The 19955-nt window shown below is 45.6% G+C and overlaps 1 protein-coding gene across 1 annotated transcript; it reads right to left on the bottom strand.

Annotated features, from left to right (window-relative positions):
* Positions 1-9724: 9724 nt before the first annotated feature.
* Positions 9725-10807, bottom strand: LOC119652091. The gene has a single exon (XM_038056027.1). The coding sequence runs from the start codon at positions 10805-10807 to the stop codon at positions 9725-9727; it is 1083 nt and encodes a 360-aa protein (XP_037911955.1).
* Between the last annotated feature and the right edge of the window lie 9148 nt (positions 10808-19955).

The following is a 19955-nucleotide window of genomic DNA, read 5'->3' as shown; positions in this document are numbered from 1 at the left end:
GGGTAGTTGAGTGTATAGAAGGTCGCGGTTCGAATCTCAGCAGTGGCAGTGGAATTTGTATCGTGATTTCACGTCGGATACCAATCGTTTCAGCTGTAAATGGGTACCTGAGACAAATCAGGGTAATAATCTCAGGCGAGCGCAAAGTTCACCATATTGCCTCCTATAGGGTATTGTAATTCTGTGGTGCCCCGCTCCGATCTTGAATGAAGTACTCTAACACACGCCTTGATTTAATTGGATTGTTGCGCAAACGGTCATTATTATTATTAACAGCATTGCAAGAGATGCGTAGGATAGGGACCCGTTTCCTGGAGAAATCTCGCTACACTATATGTTATAGTGGCCATCCAGTAAATCATGTGCTCTGAGTAGGTTTTCTAGTCAGCCAAAAAAATGAAGCCTGCTGTTATCGGCTTTGCAAATATAAGCGAAAGGTTATGCACTCTGCGTTTGCGAGAAAATTCAAAAATATAAGCCTCATTGGCGTTCGCGCCCCTACAGAGGAGACTGCAGAGTCGAAGAAGGATACCTTCTACGAAGCCTGTCCCAAGTATTATATCAAAATCATACTTGGCGAAACGTTGGCTTCCAATGCTTACATAAGGATGTCAATGATAACGGACTGTGGATTATTCAATGAGCAGTATCACACCAAATGGTTGTTGGAAGTACCTGGTTTCCGTGGAAAGCGGCCCTCAAATATACATGGGCCTCTCCAAGACCACTTTCGACCAAATTGACCACCTATTGATGAATATCAGAACATATAGGGGGGCTTATATAGACTCGGATCACTATCTCGTTGGCATGGTGCTCCAGCGCCGCCTTTAATTCCGCCTGACACAACAAGAAAGCTATAGAAAGTCAAAGTTTCGCATTTCAGGTAAATTTACTGCACTCTAAGGCGTGTATGACGCTGTCATCATGTAGAGTGAACGTTCATGGGGACGTTTCAGTTTTCGTTTTTTGACTTTTTTCGGTTATTTGTATATCAGTGTGAATTACTCGTGTGTGTATGTGTATGCTAATAATCAACTGTATGGACGAACGCTCCTCTGGAATTCGCGAAATCTCGTAGAAATGGCCAATTTTTCCTAGCACTATCTCGATTGATCATCATCAGTATATCACCTCGACCGTATAAAGCAGTCCCCATTCTGGTATATTTCGTGTCCACTTCGTTGTAGTAATCGATGGCTGTCAGATATGTGGATACGATTTGTACACTCGGGCTTCCGACATCCACTTTGGCGAACCACCTGCTCATGCTGTTTTCTGACTTGATCACCTCGTCTCATTTTTCGTAGAATTCCGCGAATTTGTTTGATGCAGTCGAATTGTACGCCTCTATCCGAGCATTAAGTAGGACGTTTTGTTAAGTCATTGTCTGCAGAGTAGTAATTTGATCGTGTGTGTGTAGTCGATGCCCTCGTAGACCTCATCATTGACTCCAAAAACTGCCGTTAACATCTTCTCGAGCAGTCCTCTTTTAATTCTTTTCCTTGCCGTAATGTCGAGTATTCGTCGATTTTCCGAATAATGTCCCTACACTTGAATAGGAGGTGCCTCAACAGTGCATGCTCACACATTTTTTGCGTCTGGTTAAATACTCCTAACACATTCTGTCGCTCTGTTAATGTTCCGTTGATAGAAAAGTCGACTTCTACTCGCAAGCTTTCCCGAACTATTCTTTTCCATCGCTCCCAGGGTGCACTTCACGAATTCGTGCCAATGGCCATCGTGCAAGTGTCCTGGCTTTAGGTTAGGTGCCTCCTTGTTCCACTTTGCCCTGAATTGAAGATGGTGTGGATATTCTTGAGACCATCTACTCCAGAACGTTTGGTGAAGTGCCTTCAACTGTTGCCACCGCTCGTAGAGGCCCCGATGTGATTTATCTACTTCCGGTAATGCCTTCAACGGTCGTTGCACAAAAAAATGTCCTCGTGTCAATGTTTCGATGTCTTCAGGACTACTAGGCCTTGAATTCAAGCAAGCCTCAATCTGGCGCAGCACCGTCGTAAATTCTTCGAACGTCGGGACTCTTTTCGCCTCATCAAATACACACTTAAGCTGCCGCTTTGCTGATTTTACTGCAGCTTCTCAGAATCCTCTAAAATGTAGGGTTGCTACCGGAATGAACCGCCAAGTGACACCATCTCTCACGGAATCTCTCACGCAGACGTATCCTTTCAATGTAGTCGTGGATCGCCCCTTTGACATTCTTGGTTTGAATGGGCCTGCATAATCCACCCCACAATGAAAACACGGTGGACTTGAGGCGATTCACACAAGCAAGGCAACGATGCAATTCATCCCGTATAACTCGCTGGTCGTTGAGAATCTAATAGCGCATTCGTAATTACGGACTGTCTGGATGCTCCCATGTAACGTATTTTTGTGCGTTTCCCATATTATCAGACAAGTAACGTGGTGGGCTCTCGGTAAGAGAATCGGATGCTTATGACCCTCTGATATATCTGCATTTCGTAGTCTTCCTCCAACCCTCAGGAGTCCCTGATGATGAACAAACGGATACAGCTTCTGCAGACTTTTTTTGTAGCGGATTGTTTTTGACTACGTCTTCGATGTCCTTGCCAAATTCAGGCTTCTGCACCAATCGAAGAATCTGCAGTCTACTTCTTTTATATTCTCTTGAAGAAATAGTTTCTTTTCCTTTCGTTACAAACCGTAGAGCATATGCCGTCACCCTTATCAGTTTCGAAAATGACGAAAAGCGTTCAAGTATATCGCACTCCCGAACTGCACTGGAAAAACACATCAAGTCTTGAGCCACCTCTTCGCCTGTGAGGCATCGAAGACCGTTCCACCATAGTGGGTGCACTGCGAGCTCCTTGGGGCTTATTCCTCTGGAGGCACAATCTGCCGTGTTATCCTTCGACTTTATACACCCCCAAGTCCAGAATTTATTGCTAATTTTCCGGATCTTGGTTACCCGATTACCGACATAATTTTCTAGGCTCGCTGCATTCTTTTTTAGCCATGCTAAGACTATCGTCGAGTCACACCAGCATTGTATTTTTGATATCTCCAATTGCATCGTCGTTGACACTATTTTCATCAATTCGGCTAACAGAAGAGCTCCGTTCAGTTCCAATCGTGGCAGAGTTATCTTTGCTTTTAGCGGCTTCACTCGAGTTTTAGTACGCAACAGGGTAACATTTACGTCCTCACATATGTCCACTGTCTTAAGGTAGGCGACAGCGTCATACGCAGCCTCGGATGCATCAGAGTATCCATGTAGTTCACTTCGTTGGTCCTTTGGCTACTGAACCCATCGCCGGACCCGAATAGACTCCAACATCGATAGTTCGGCTTCCAAGCGTCTCCATTGGTTCCGAAGCTCCTCCGCTGTGGTGTCATCCCACCATATCCCAGATTCCCATATCTTTTGTATTAGGATCTTCGCGCCGACGGTCATTGGAGCTAATCACTGCAATGGGTCGTATATAGCTGCAATATTCGACAGAAATTGCCGTTTCGTCAATTTTTGGGATGGATCATATGCCACGGTCTTGAACTGGAAGTCATCGGCCACTGGGTTCCAAAGAAGCCCCAGAGTGGCGATCGGTGCGTCTTGTAATATCTCTCGTAGTCCAACATCTTTGTATTCTATCGGAATCTCGCTTAATAACTCGGGATTAGTCGCCCATTTACGTAAGGTAAAACCGCCAGCTTTTAATAACTCCACCATTTCGTGCACCACATCACGCTTCATCTTCCGTCTCTGCTCCGCTTAAGAGATTATCCGCGTAAAAATCTGTTCGCAATCGTTCCGCTGCAATGGGGAACCTCTGACCCTCATCCTGCGGGAGTTTCGCCAAATGACACCGTTGTCGCACATATTCCTGTATAGATTTTTCCCTTGTCGGTCTATACAGCACTCGTTGGAAGTCCCTATGACGCAGCTGGATGTTAATCATCCGAAACATTTTCTCGATATCGGATGTAATTGCGTATCGAAATTTCCTCCATCTAAGCAGTATTTGCGCTAGGTGCTCTTGTGGCGCGGCAGGATCTGCGGCATTCGAAATTTATTTCGAATGTTGCGGATGCGGACGGGTAGATGGCGAACTCTCCACTCAGTCATTTTCTGAACGCACCAGGGGAGTGGAGAATTAGCGGTGGAAAAATGCCGTTGGTTGGGACAGTAAGGACCGCATGGAAATAAGTCGGTCTCTTCTGTATCCAACCGCGGCGCTGAACACTCGGTATTAAATCACTCGTGACTTGAATCAAAATTTAAAACGTTTTATTATTATTATATTTGTTATTTGACTTTTCAACGAGATTAAGAGTAGTTCGTGTTACTTGAGTTCCTCCAGTGTTTTAGCGTAGTTCCTCTTAAATTCAAAATATTGTAATCAATTACAACTCGGTAGATTTCGCGCTAGAAAATTCTATCTCATTTAGAATTGACGAGAGTTTGTGAGTCATTTGCTTGAAACACGAATAACGTGAAGAACTTTCCAATTTCGAGCAAAATTTCACTAAAAAGTTATACTTAAGTGGTGACCCCGATAAAAAAGAAGAGGGAAAGGATCGCAGTGTTTTCCCCATCTCAGGCATTCCTCCACTCATTTTACTGCGCCGCACTTGCTACCAAACACACTTTTCCACGAATTTCGATTCGACGGTTCAGTCTATTTTCCACACGAGAACGTTATAAATCCACCATCGAAATTCACTGAATCGCTCGTTCTTCGCAAAATCTCGGTCTACAGCCCGGTGCGCGTAGCGCATTCATCGAACGTCTGTGATTGCAGAGCCACGCAGCAGGGACAGGAGTAGTCGCGGCAACGATCAACAACAGCAGCAAACGGCCGTCCCCAGCACCGCCAACGCCGCAGCTACAGCCCGACGAATTCGAACCAGCGCCGCCGTCGAGGAGGACCCCAGCTCGGCTTGAAAGTAGCGAAAATCTCAGGCTTCATATTTTATCCACGGAAGGAACTAGTTTATATTTATTGCGACGTCGTTACTATTGTACTTTATCCTAAAAAGGTGAAATTATTATTATCTCATCTCTGTACTCATTTTATATCCGTATCAAATTTAATTGTTAGCATTAGTTGTGCACTATTCGCACTAATTGTTAATTATATTAAAAGTTAAAAAGTGATAATAAAAATTAAAGCCGCTGCAAGAGACGGCGTTGAGGTGTTTCGCATCGCGGGTTCTCCGTTTCCTTGGTGTTTTTGGTCTGCGCTGGAGAGCTTCTGCTTCGGTCGTCGTTTTTCTCGGTTCGTGCGCGCATTTGTGGGTGCGGCCTGCCGTGTCGGAGTAAAATTCACCGCGTTTCATTATAAACTCACCGCGTCTGCATCACAAACTCGTACTTTTCGGTAAGCAAAATGTCGTTTGACAGCAAAGACGCGGCAGGCCCATCGGACCCACAAGTGACCGCCCTCGCCGTACGCGTTCCTCCGTTTTGGCGGCGGAACCCCGAGCTGTGGTTCGTGCATTTGGAAGCGCAGTTCCAAATGTCCGGCATCACATCGGACGCAACCCGCTTCAACTACGCGGTGGTCGGCCTGGACGAAGAGTCCATACTTCTGGTGTCCGACGTAGTGAAGTCGGCATCGTACTCGCAGCTCAAGACCGAGTTGATCAGGCGCCTGTCGGCAAGCGAGTCGGAAAAATTAGACCACTTGCTGGCGGGGTTAACGTTGGGTGATCGAACTCCCAGCCAATTGCTTCGTGAAATGAGGCAATTGGGTGGGAGCAAGATCGGCGACGATCTGATCAAGTCGCTCTGGCTGCGTCGGCTCCCGGAGGGCACCCAGGCGATCCTAGCCTGCGTCTCCGGTTCCTTGGAGGAACTAGCAGCGACGGCCGACCAGGTACAGGAGGTGTACGTTCGCCCAACCATAGCGGCCGTTCAACCACAGTCGGATGAGGTGAGCGACTTACGGCGCGAGATAGCGGCTTTAACTGCCAGCGTGGCCGAGATGCGGGCGACGTTGGACGCTCAGCGTTCGAGTGCCAGGTCGCGAGCTCGCTCACGGTCTGCTACACGAAAAGGGCGTTCGGGTAGCAGGTCGTCAAGACAGCCTGCGGACCAAGGTATTTGCTGGTATCATCGTAACTTCGGAGATAAAGCGACAAGATGTACGCTACCTTGCAAATTCGCGCCTACCGCAAAAAACTAGGTCCGCGGGGGGTCTTGGCGACGGCCACCCAGAGCGCAGCGCCACGTCGCCTAACTATTTTCGACCCCCTCAGCAGGCGCAACTACCTCGTCGACACGGGTGCGGAGGTTTCGGTTCTTCCCGTACCCCAGCATCATCAACTATATCCACAACCCCTCAAACTGGCGGCAGCAAATTCCTCCCGCATCAATACATACGGGTACAGGCAAGTGGACGTGAGTCTTGGCTTGCGTAGGACGTTTCCGTGGCGTTTCATCCTGGCGGATGTCAGCTTCCCCATACTAGGCGCAGACTTCTTGTGTCACTATGGGTTGCTGGTGGACTTGCAAAATAAGTCCCTTATAGACCCCACAACCAACCTAAATTCGTCGGGCCAAATTGTATCTCACGCTGACAATAACCTTTCCGTTCTTTTGGAAGACATCACCGACTCTCGTGTTCGGACACTTCTCCAAAAGTTCAGCCAGATTACTACCGAGTGTAGTCTCTCGAAACCAGTGAAGCACAATGTGCAGCACCACATAAATACTACTGGTTCCCGGATTTTCTCAAAGGTGCGTCCTCTACCACCCCAGAAACTGGCTATCGCGCGGAAAGAATTTGAACAACTTGTTCAACAGGGTATCTGCAGGCCCTCAAACAGCTGCTGGTCTTCCCCTTTACATATGGTCCCTAAGCCAAATGGCGAATGGCGTCCCTGTGGGGATTACAGAAGGCTAAACGCACAGACTGTTCCTGACCGATATCCGATTCCACTCATCCACGACTTTGCGCATCACCTCGCGAATTGCCGCATCTTTTCGACCTTGGACTTAGCCAAGGCCTACCACCAAATCCCAGTAGCTCCTGAAGACATTCCAAAGACGGCAATATGCACACCCTTTGGACTCTTCGAGTTCACCCGAATGACTTTCGGATTGTGCAATGCGGCGCAAACCTTTCAAAGGTTCATCCACTCAGTCCTGCGAAACCTCGATTTCTGTTTCGTCTATTTGGATGATGTTTTGGTCGCTTCTTCCACTGAGTCTGAGCACTTAGCCCATCTCGAGTGCATTTTTCAACGTCTCCTTGAGGCCGGTTTAGTCCTAAACGTTGAGAAATGCAAATTCCTTCAACAACAGGTGAGATTCCTCGGCCACTCCATTTCCTCTGAAGGAATACAGCCCGACCCAGACAAGGTGCAAGCAATCACAAGCTTCCCGCGTCCAAAAACAGTGAGGGAGTTGAGGAGGTTCTTGGGCATGCTAAACTTTTACCGTCGTTTCCTGCCCAAGGCCGCCCATCACCAGTCCGTTTTGAACGCGTACTTGTCTGGCCCCAAAACAAAAGACACACGAGAGATTGTGTGGTCTGAGAGGCTGTCCGCGCGTTCAACAAATCCCGACAGCAACTGGCCGATGCTACACTTTTGGCATTTCCTCAGCAAGATGCACCCCTAGCCGTTTTTGTTGATGCCTCTGACATCGCAGTAGGTGCTGCCCTTCACCAAAAGGTGGATCAAGTTTGGCAGCCGTTGAGCTTCTTCTCGAAACAGTTGAATCCCGCTCAACAGAACTACAGTACCTACGATTGCGAACTGCTCGCCGCGTACTTGTCCATCAAATACTTCCGTTTCTCCCTAGAAGGCAGGCCGTTCACAGTGTTCACGGACCATAAGCCTCTCACTTATGCTTTGAAACAAAAGCCCGACAAAGCGTCCCCTCGTCAGCTTCGACACCTGAGCTTCATAAGCCAGTTCACGTCAGACATCCAGCACGTGTCCGGGAAGGACAACATTGTTGCTGACGCTTTGTCTCGTGTCTCCGAAGTTAACATCCCCGCCTCACTCGATTTCTCGGCTATTGCCAAGGCGCAGGTGGATGACGCAGCACTTCAGAGCCTCAAGTCCAACCCCAAATACAAATTTCGGGAGTTGCCCATCTTCGGCTCAAACCTCTCGCACTGCTGCGAAGACTCGGAAAAGGGACCTCGGCCATACATTCCGGCCACATTTCGCAAGGAAGTGTTCCACGCAGTTCACGACTTGGCGCACCCCGGCATCAGGACAACAAACCGGTTAGTCACCGGAAAATACTTCTGGCCCTCCATGAACAAGGATATCAATTCCTGGGCCAGAGAATGCATCGCATGCCAGAAGTGTAAAGTCTCCAGGCATGTAAGGAAAGAAGTGGGCTCATTCCCCCGCACTACCAAGCGTTTCCACACGATACACCTCGACATAATAGGGCCTTTGCGAGACTCGCACGGTTACAAGTATTGCCTTACAATCATCGACAGGTTCACGCGGTGGCCTGAGGCAATACCTCTGAAAGACATTACGGCGCAATCTTGTGCCGAAGCCCTCTGCCGAGAGTGGATACCACGCTTTGGCGTCCCTGCAGTGGTCATCACAGACCAGGGAATGCAATTTGAGTCCACCCTTTTCTCGGAGTTAGGCAAACTCCTGGGTTTTAAACGTCAGCGGACTACTGCATACCACCCGCAATCCAATGGGATGCTGAAACGTTGGCACCGGACGCTGAAAGCCGCCATTATGGCACGCGACGACCCGTCCCGGACTCAAGTCTTGCCTCTCGTCCTACTCGGCCTTCGTACAACCCGCCGAGAGGAATTTGCTGCCAGCCCCGCGGAGCTGGTATACGGGGAGAACCCCAGACTCCCAAGCGATCCGGTCTTCGACAAGAGATCGGGTCTCACGGAGTCGGGGTTGGTGCGTCTGCTGAGGGACAATCTCCGACGCATCAAAGCGCCACCACCCACTCGACACTCGTCCATACCTGCTTGTTCGCCCAAGGAACTGGACACATGCACGCACGTGCTGATCAGGACGGATGCCGTCCGGAAGCCGCTGCAGCCGCCATATGAGGGCCCGTACCGCGTTCTCGAGAGGGGAGAGCATTTCTTCCAGCTCGAGATCGGTGGTCACAAAAAGGCGGTCTCTTTGTCCAGGCTGAAACCCGTGTGCGCCCCGAAGCAGCGTCGTGTCCGCTTTGTGGATTAACGGCGAACGAAGTTCCGGGATCCGTCGCCGAAACCCCCTAGGTTTCGTCGGGGGCGGAGTGATGTGGCGCGGCGGGATCTGCGGCATTCGAAATTTATTTCGAATGTTGCGGATGCGGACGGGTAGATGGCGAACTCTCCACTCAGTCATTTTCTGAACGCACCAGGGGAGTGGAGAATTAGCGGTGGAAAAATGCCGTTGGTTGGGACAGTAAGGACCGCATGGAAATAAGTCGGTCTCTTCTGTATCCAACCGCGGCGCTGAACACTCGGTATTAAATCACTCGTGACTTGAATCAAAATTTAAAACGTTTTATTATTATTATATTTGTTATTTGACTTTTCAACGAGATTAAGAGTAGTTCGTGTTAATTGAGTTCCTCCAGTGTTTTAGCGTAGTTCCTCTTAAATTCAAAATATTGTAATCAATTACAACTCGGTAGATTTCGCGCTAGAAAATTCTATCTCATTTAGAATTGACGAGAGTTTGTGAGTCATTTGCTTGAAACACGAATAACGTGAAGAACTTTTCAATTTCGAGCAAAATTTCACTAAAAAGTTATACTTAACTCTTGCAATTTGGGACCGGTATGTAGAAAGTCGTTTAAGCTGGAACCACTCGAAGCTTTTGCAGAAGCATCGTAAACTGGCCGTATCTTGGTGGTCGTGCTTTCCATCTTAACTACAGGATGATGCGGAAGGTAGTACTCGTCTCGGTCTTCTCCAACAAAAGGTGTCCCTCGCCTCATGTGACCAAAGTCGATGTACTCTTGCATCGCCTGGTGATAATCTTCCTTTAATTCAACATCCATCCCGAGTCGTTTTTCCAGTTGTTTTAGATGCATTGATGCCCTGTTCCTTGAATTCCCTAGTGGCACTACCTTAGGGTCGTCCTGGAATGGTAACATGACCGCGTATCTTCCATCTGCTTTGCGCCGGACCGTGCTTTCGTAAATCACTTCGCATTCGATCGCAACCGCTACATCATCGTGATCTGCCTCTGTTTCGAAGAATCGTTGGAGCACCGTATGGAACTCCTTTGTTGATATATTAGATATCAGTGTCGTTACTTCAGGTGACTCGATGGGGACTTTCATCGAGATAGCCCAGCCTAATTTCGTCTTCTGGGCCATCAACGGATCTCCTTTCTTTATTTTTGGCTCGACTATCTCTTCAAACACTTCAGCTCCCAGATCAATGCCTGCCTTAACGTTATATTTCAGGTTTGCAAATTGTAGCTTCCTCATCCATCCGTTTTCGATCATATCTTCATTTGGCAGTAAGGTTGTTAGTGCTGGTAGCACATAAGCCTCAATTGCCAGCTCAAAGTTGGACACAAAATTTGGCTTTATCTTGAGCTCGACGGTTTTCCGGACAGTCGCCGCATGAACACGACCGATGCCCAATACTGACGTCAATACATTTCTCTTCTTCAAAGCTAACTTGTTTGCTGCAGCCAACGCGATGAAGGATGTTTGGGAACCAGGATCGATCAAAGCCCGAAGTACCGAAATCTTACCAGTTGGCCCCCTCGCTGATACTAGGGCGGTTGCTAGCAATACTGATACCGTGCTTGATTTTCCCTTCACCTGACAGGCAGAATTTGCACTTACTGCCTTTTTAAGCTGTAGCATGGTATGTTGTTCATTATTGCACTCCAAACACCGCACTTTACTCTTACACTTCCGTGAATGATTATGTGATAAACAGTTTCAACATACCTTGGACTGCCTTACGAAGTCGTTCCTATCCTCGACGGACAGCTTCCTGAACTCGTCACATGAAAACATCGTGTTTTCCTGTGCAATATGTGCAACCACCTTTCGTTTGGGCCACAACGGCTTTTTTCTTCGGGAGCTGAGTTGGTGAAGGTTGGGCTTGGTTGGACAGATCCAGCTTATACCACTTCAGGAGGAAATAGCATAACTTGCTCACAGGAGGTAAGTCCTTGCTACCATCGATGTACTCTTCAAAACAACGGAGGGTATCATTATCGAACTTTCGCATCATAATAGGATTACCATTGGGTCCCAATGAGCGGTCGTGTACCCTAAGTTACTCAACCCAGCCAAGCAGTTCCGTATCGTGTTATACATTGCTATTACGTCGCCAGTAGATTTGTAGCCGAGCTTCTTCACATCGAGGATTGCGTCCATGTACTCACAAGCAGCTTAATGGTTATCCGAAAATCGTTCTTCCAATATCAGGAGTGCGGACTCGTAATTACTGCTAGACAGCTGCAGGGCCGCTACGGCTTCTCTTGCCTCTCCTCGCAGATATCCCAGCAAGTATTGTAATTTATGCATGTCTCCAATCGATGTATTGTTGCCTATCATAGCTTAAAAAGCTCTATAAATTGGCACCATTCCTTGGTGATGCCAGAAAAAAGCGGAATTTAGATCGGCGGTAATTTCAGCAGGTGCTCCGAAACCCCGTATGTTTGCCTCTCCCCTGCCGGGCAGCCGGGATCGACGTTAATCCTCCAACGGTGCAATTATCCGCTGTACTCCATGAGTGGCACCTGATATGCCGGATGGCAACGCTTCGATCATGGCTAGTTGGTTATATTTTGAGACTAGGAAAGTTGGATTAAGGAATCGAGGATTGGATCCACACGGATTTTATGGTAATTATATCCGGCTCGACGGACCAATTGTTGAGAAAACTTTTCTTTTGTACCGCTCCGGTATCTGAGATAAGTTTTTGGGTAGGATAATACTGTTCCCAATGGTGAAGCAATATTGTTGGGTAAGCGAGAGTCCAAATAAAAATACGAACTAAAAGGTTCGTCGGAATTATTTATTCACACCGACTTAGTACAGTTCACTAAATGCTATTTATACTTAATAAATGACATTTCGTTAAAGTCTTACATTACAATATTTACAATATTCATAAATTCTGCAAAGCATTGATAGTGCATTACATTACAAGGTAGCTAATCGTGTCGATTTACGATTTATTGACCTATGTTATTGTTTTCCGAATTCAGGTCGCTGTACATATGGCCGTAAAATATTCTAATAATGACTAATAATTACGTTATGAATTCGTTGATGCAATTTTTCTTGACTTAAACAAATACATATAGAAGGAGTTTATGTTTGTTATATTGAAAAGATACTTTCTTACTTGATAATTTTCGGATATAATACTTCTTAGAGAATATGAGATGTCTTAAGATATAATTTAGTATCAATTGTGATACCGATCTATTGAACATGATTCAACAGGTGGAGTCCTAGTCGAACTAGGCCCGAAGACAATAAATAAAGTTATGTTGTGTGAAGCCGGGTGCTTCTGGGAGAAAAAGCTTTGATTTCCAGTCTGGAACCCACGTGTTCTTTGGTAATGCGAGACCTTCACTGTCTCACAGAAATGAACGAGGTAGAAGAGGCCATCAAACGCGAATGTCGGATTTGTATCACCTCTGCGAACTCCTGAGGCCAAAAACTCACTGTGGTGGAGTGCGAGGAAGCTTCTAAATTGCGGGAAAGTAAGAATTGGTTAGGTAGTGTGTAGGATACGAATCCGGGCCGCCCCAACCAAATGTTACAGATATTTGGATTATGGGCACACATCTGCAAACTGTCGGGGACCTGACAGAAGGGCAATATGCCGTAAATGCAGTCAGGAATGAAAAGGAAAGCTGCGTCATATGCAGGGACCGTAGCGCGACTGATGAAAACGTTGCGCACACTGCGGGCTCGGGGCGGTGTCCAGTTTTCAGAGCAGAACTGGAAAGAGCTAGGACGGGGTCAACATCCGCATCCTACAAATTAATATGTACCGGATTGCAACCACTCACGAGTTGCTAGCGCAGTTCGCTGCGGAGACCAAAGCTGATTTAGTACTAATCAGTGAGCAATACCAAAACAACGGTCCAGTTTCATGGCACCCTGATATATCAGGTATCGCTGCTATCTGGGTTCGGGACAGCACCCTCCTTAGGGTTCTTACCCAAGGCCGAGGGGACGACTTTGTCTGGATTCGGTGTTCAAGGATAACGTTTTTTTAGTGTCTACCTTACGCCGAATGACACGATGTCGGACTTTCGTCGGAGGTTTGATGTTTTAGAGGACGCTATCTTAGGCACAGCTTCTCTTAGGCCGATTCTAGTCGGGGGTGACTTCAATGCTAGAGCACTTGAATGGGGCATTCCTCACACAGACTTCAGAGGGAAACGAATTCTGGAAATGGCGGCGACAACAAGGCTGATAGTTCTAAATACCGGATCCACCCCAACGTTCCGGCGCCCGGGCTGCGAGGGAGCATTCCAGACGTAACCTTCACGTCGGAATCACTGGTGTGACTGGTGGACGGATGGCGACTTCTGGAAGACTTCTCGGCAAGCGACCACCAATACATTGCCTTCGAAGTGGAGGACACAAACTCTCGGTGTGCGCCACCCCGGCGATCTTTCTGTGCATGGAACGTCGCGAAAGGGAAAACCGGGAAGTTAGTTGAAACTCTTGGAACAGGTGGGGCCGCGCTGGAGAATACTCCTGGGGCGGTGGCGCCGCAGCAGACACTGTCGTAAATTTAGTTATGGACCTGATAACGACGGCGTGCGGAGCCTCCATGCCCAGGAGGTCATCAAGACGTGGCAAACCGTCCATGTAGTGGTTGACAGTGGAAATCGCAGGGCTCCGGGAAGAGTCTCACAGGCTGCGCCGCTTAACACAACATCTAAGCGACCGGGAGGAGGCATGTACCATAATGACAGAGTACAAATCAGCCGAAAGGAGACTCCACAGCATAATAAACAAGAACAAAGCTCGCTGCTGGCAAGATTTGGTCGACAAGCTGAATGGGGACCCGTGGGGACTCGGTTACAAACTGGTAACACGAAAAATCGGGGCTCTGCGGAAACCCTGTTGACCGCATTGTACACTATTCACACTATTCTTTGCGCACCCAGTATGGGATGATGACGTCGCCGCGGAGAGCGCAGAGGACTGTCCACTTTTCTCTATAAAAGAGTTGGAACAGGCATTCCTCTCTATGAAAACCAAAAAGACGCCAGGACCCGATGGTATTCCAGCAGAGGTATACAAACTTATATTCCAACACCGGGCAGACCTACTGCTCGGCGCATTCAACGCTTGCCTGAAAGAGGGCATTTTCCCTGCTCGTTGGAAGGTTGCAAGGCTTGCGCTGATCCATGAAGGGAAAGGTAACTCCGAGTTGCCGTCTTCATACCGCCCACTATGTATGCTTGACACTGCTGGGAAAGTGCTCGAAAAGCTCATCAGAAGTAGACTCGCTGAAGCGATACGCGCTGCTGGAGATTTATCTCCCCGGCGGTTTGGTTTTAGAGTAGGGACATCCACAATTGTTGCTATCATGCAAGTCATGGACGCCGTTCGACGAGCAGAGGCACATAGCCGTCGAACTCGACGGGTGGTGCTCCTCGTAACGCTTGACGTCATTCTAGGCACACTAGACAATACTTTCAACTATCTCTTATGGATATTGAGGGACTATCTTAGGAACCGCTCTTTGTTCTATGAAACACTAGAGGGTCAAAGGAGGATGGAGGTCACGTCGGGGGTAGCACAGGGATCCATTCTAGGGCCGGACCTCTGCAACGCTACCTATGATAGTCTACTTAAATTCGGCATGCCAGAAGAGTCGTGCCTGGTCGGCTATGCAGAAGATGTCGTGGCGCTTGTTGCTGGACGCACTGTCGAACAGGCGCAAAGCAGACTCGGCATATTGATGCGACGGTTTCCACCTTGCACTGGAAAAAATCTAAGTAGTCATCCTGACTAAAAAGAGAATTCCGACTCTCCGTTCGATGTCGTTCGGCGAATCGATAATCGAGTCAAAACCAGCGGTAAAGTACCTCGGGTTGACTCTTGCCTCAAAGATGAGCTTTTTTAAGCAAATCAAAGCAGCAGCGATGAAGGCTTCAGTTGGAGTTTCGGCGTTAACTAGACTATTGGCAAACATTGGGGATCCTATGTTTAGCAGGCGACGTCTCCTGATGAGTTCAACGCAGTCTGCCCTGCTCTACGGCGCAGAGTTTTGCGGGTGGCGTCTACGTACCACACTGTCTCTGAACCGGCCGTGATGATGATCGTGGGAGTGATCCTCGTTGCCCTTCTTGCTAAGGAGCGTCAAGCCATATATGAGCGCAAGGGAGATGAGCCAAGGGAGGTGGTTGCTCATGAAGAACGACAACGCACTCTAGACGAGTGGTAGCTCTCGTGGCAAAATGAAAGTAGATGCAGATGGACTGCGCGGCTCATCGGCAACTTAGGTGCGTGGCTGAATCGGAAGCATGGTAAGACTGACTATTTCCTTACCCAATTTTTAAGTGGGCATGGAGGTTTTCAGTCCTATCTGACATATATACATAAGATGAACACAAGATTTTTACACCCGAAGCGCCCAGCTCCCGGTATCCCGTCTTTTTATTCTTTTGCTTCCGCGTGAATTTTTTGTAAAATTTTTGATTGATCTAAGACACTTACTCAAGGGCGGTGAAGCGAATAAAAGTTTTAAGAACAACAGTGTGGTGCTATAAACATAGATTTCATTGGGTAAGTGGAAACATTATATTTTGCAACTATATTATGGGAAAAACAAAAGTTTCCTTTTTAAAACAATTAAGAAAATTTTCGTTTTTTAACCTTGCGCAGTAAAAATCAGTTAAAATTCTATTTCCTGTTAGGAAACTCCCAGAAACTCGCTTGCACTGTACGCTGCAATGTGCAATGCATATTTCACATCAGAGAAGTTCGCTCCATGTCGGGAAGATTCGTTCACACACTGCATTTCACACCGGTGATTCATCGCGCACACACATACACACCCTTTGATTTTTCCCAAGAAAACCGACACTCAGTCCGACCGGTGGCAAGGGCTAGCGAAACAGTTGTTGATGGTTGGCAAGCGTGTGGACGGGCCAGATCGCAACAACACCAACGGGAGTTCGCGGCTTGGGTGGGCGGTTTGTGTCTTGGAGATATTAAGCTCTATTGGTGTTTTTCTAGGATAAGTACTTTTTTTGTGTGTCTTGGATGATACCGAGTTATGTTTTGGTGTGTTTCTAGGATATGAAGCTTCAATGGGCGTCTTGGGAGATGTCAAGCCGTTTTTGGTGTGTTTCTGAGATAGCGATTTTTTTCAAGTGTTTTTGGGGAGTGTCAAGTTTTATTTGGTGCCTGTATGGGGGTATCGGTCTTTTTGGGAGTTATTAAGCTACACACTAGTATATGAGATAACGATCTTTTCCGAGTACTTTTTGGGGAGTGCTAAGTTGTTTGGATGTCTTTATAGGGGTTATCGATCTTTTTGGTGTGCTTTTTGGGGTTTATTAAGCTGTTTTGATGTATTTGGCTGGGTGTCGGTCTTTGTGGTGAGTGCCTTGGTTGAAGTGGGGTTTGCGGGGATCATGGCGGGCGGCTATGGTGCGGGCTTTAGGTGTTAGGCTTCCCTGCGAGCTTGAGGCGGTTAGCTTGGCCGATGCAGATGCAGAATTAACAATATGTGTACACTTATTTATATATATTTTCTACTGTGCATCTAAAATGTGTGCAATTCGCAATGTTTGATGAAGCCATTACAATTTTGGTGTATATAATAGGCAAAACCTAGGGCGATAACTCCTGCCGCTATAGGCTTCATTAAGTTGAAAATATGGTTGTGACTGCTCGAAGACGATGATTTAACACTCGGTCGATTAAAAGGTCCGCACACATCTTCCCCGTTAGCATAAACACATGTTGGTTAAAGACGCAGATATTCAGCTTCAATGTCTGAGGGAATGTTGAATGCGTTGAATTCTAACGCGCAGAAATAGAACTTAACATAGTCTTTTAAATTTGTGTAAAAAGTCCACTTTTGCAAATTTTTGCGCCTTTCTATCGCCAATGTTCAAATTGCCGAAAGTTTTCAGACGATCGTATTCACGTTTTAAGTTTAACATTTTGACTGCGAGTTTTCACTTTAAATGACGTCTTTTATATTAAGGGGTTAGGAGTAGTCGGAATTTTCAAAAAATTGGTTTTTTTTTGCATTTTCTTAAAGTATAATATTTTAAAAATATGTTGTGAAAATTTAAAGTGAATCCGACAAATTCTTTTCGAGTTATTCAACAATTAACAAAGGGCGCTTGGGCGCTACGGAGCGTTCGAGAGCAGGTAGCTAGCAGCAGCTGCAGTCGATAGTCGATAGTTTTGTTTTAAAATAAATTATTTACCATGGGACGTGATTGTAGAAAGGTTTCAAGACAACTTCGAAGTTCTGAAAATATATATGGCCCAGGAATAGATGACTCAGTGTAAGTAAATAAATAATTTGTATAAGTCTACATAAATCAATAGCAAAACTTTAAATGCGTTTTTCTCAAAATTATGTTTTTTGAACTGGTGATCACTGTAACTTAAAAACCGCTCGGTAGATTTCAATAAAATTTATACTGCTTATGGAAAACTTTAAAAAGCTCGTGCCTGATTGAAGGATTTTTTTTTTCATAAATTTCGATTTTTTTTTAACAATTAACTGTCGGTTTTTTTCTCGAAAATCTGAAAAAAATTTCCTGAGGCCGCCATTTTGTTAATTTTGAAAAAAAAAGCTTCGATCAGGCACAAGATTATCTATTAATAAAACGAATTTCTCTTATCCGATTGATTTCAGATGAATCTCCAAGGACTTGTGATGATCACCGCAAGGGACTTCTGGAGGAACGAGCTCCACACAAACAGCGATAACTTTTCAAATTATTAATTTTTTTTTTAAATTTTGGTGAAGTCAAGTCGAAGCATGAGGTATTAAAGCTATGTTTTTATTTTTGTAAAATAAAGCAATTAACTAAAAAAAAAAATTGTTGAAAATCATCATTTTTTCGGGCCTCTGACTACCCCTAACCCCTTAACCCAGGAGTTGTGGCCGGATATAAAACCAAGACACTTGACAAGAATACGATCCCCCTCCTCTTTGAGATCTTTTCTACGAGATATACATCCGATTACTTTGTTTGTAGTAATTCCAGTTCATAGAACCCTCCTTTCATTAGATTTCCTTAATAATCTTTAAGAGTATAAGTACGCGGTTCTGTATTTTTTATCTGACCTACCCTAAATATTTCCGTTGACCAATTTGGAGTGTAGCCCTTTTCAAAGCCATGTTTGCGCTTACTAATTCTTACATAATCACCTTTCTAAGGTTTTGTGTGAAACAAAACCTTATTAGAATCGATTCGATGTCTGTCTGTCCGTCTGTCTGTTTGTCGGCTGGACCGATTGTCACGAAAATTGGTAAGAGTGTGTGATCTGCCGTTCCCTTTACATGCAGCAACTGGCGTCATTTTGTGTTAAGTTTAAGGGGGGGCTCCCCATACAGGTGAAAGGAGGCTGGAAAATTCTTTTTCACAGAATGTAACCATGTGGGATATAAAATGAAACGTCTCAATTAGTACTTTTTGAAACTGGTTCAATATTTGATATTGGGTGAAATATAGGGGAGTGAGGGCTCAAAATATGACCATCAAAAAGTGTAATAGGTCTCGTTCTCAGAACCTATCCAACCGAAAAATCCACAGTAGTGCATCTCTATGAAATCTAGGCTTCAAAATATATCCGGTTCCGATATCTGCACTAATAACGTTAATAATAGTATATTTCCACATTTTAGAAATTTACCCGGCCCCCCCCCCCTTATATTCATCGCAGAAGTACAAAATTTAGCATAGGTGTAATGAAGAACATGGTGCACAATTCGGTTAAGAGTGAAGAAAATCCAATTATTATTAACAAAGTTATAGGGGGTTAAACTTTACAATTTTTTGTGAATTTCGTGCACTCTACAACCTGCATGACGTCATCTTCACATATCAATTCGTCAATACCACAACGAAGTTAGTTCGTATGAATTGGGTCGAAAAGAATTATTTTGTTTTAGTTTTTTAGTCATTTGTATACGAATATCAATTATTCTAACGAGACATGTGTGTATGTAGGTATATAGTATATGCGTGCTAATGGACTTTGCGGGTAGTGCCTAATTCAGATAGATATAAGAAGTAAATCGGAAATATGGGTACGATCAATTTATATACGTGCATATATGTGTACAGTATTCGGAAATAGGCAGTTTGTTTGTTTAGGGTGATCGTAACATCTATGGCTGTAATATGTAGGTATGTCTCGTAGTTTGGAAAAATATGAAAGAGTATGTTGGATTTGTAGCTATATACGGATAGAAAAATGTGCGTTGAAATTTCTTAGATATGATGAACACAAAACCTTTACACCCGAAGTGCGAGCTTCCGGTATTCCGACTTGTTTAATTTCGGTTTCGAGGTTATGTTAACCTTTTTATGATAATAACTTGATTTCGTTTGATGGGCCAACATCTACTGGCTTCATTTTAATGGTACGATGTTTGGTCATATTGTATTTTTTAATTAATTTGCCGAGCAAATTGATCCAATGTTAGTTCCCGTTCGGTTAAATCTTTCTACAATTAACGCTTTCAAGGAACTGTAGGTAGAGTAGTGATTGATCTCGAATTTCTTCATCAATTGTTTAAACGTTCTATTAAAAAAATTCTTTGCCATCATCTGTCTGCAAATTTCTTGGTACACGTTTTTGGTTTAGAATTGTCTCCACCGCTCTTGCCACTTCGCCCCCGCTTTTATTTTTGATTGGCGCTGCCCAGACAAATTTCGAAAATGTGTCGATGACTGTAAGGAGAAATTTGAGTCCTTGGTTATCACTCAAAAATGCACTCATATCAACCAAATCTGCCTGCCATAAGTCATCTATACCTTTG

The sequence above is a fragment of the Hermetia illucens genome, chromosome 3, assembly GCF_905115235.1.
Source record: "Hermetia illucens chromosome 3, iHerIll2.2.curated.20191125, whole genome shotgun sequence".
Taxonomy (NCBI): Eukaryota; Metazoa; Arthropoda; class Insecta; order Diptera; family Stratiomyidae; genus Hermetia; species Hermetia illucens.
The sequence above is the reverse complement of the archived record's forward strand: the minus strand, read 5'-3'. Positions and strand labels throughout refer to the sequence as shown.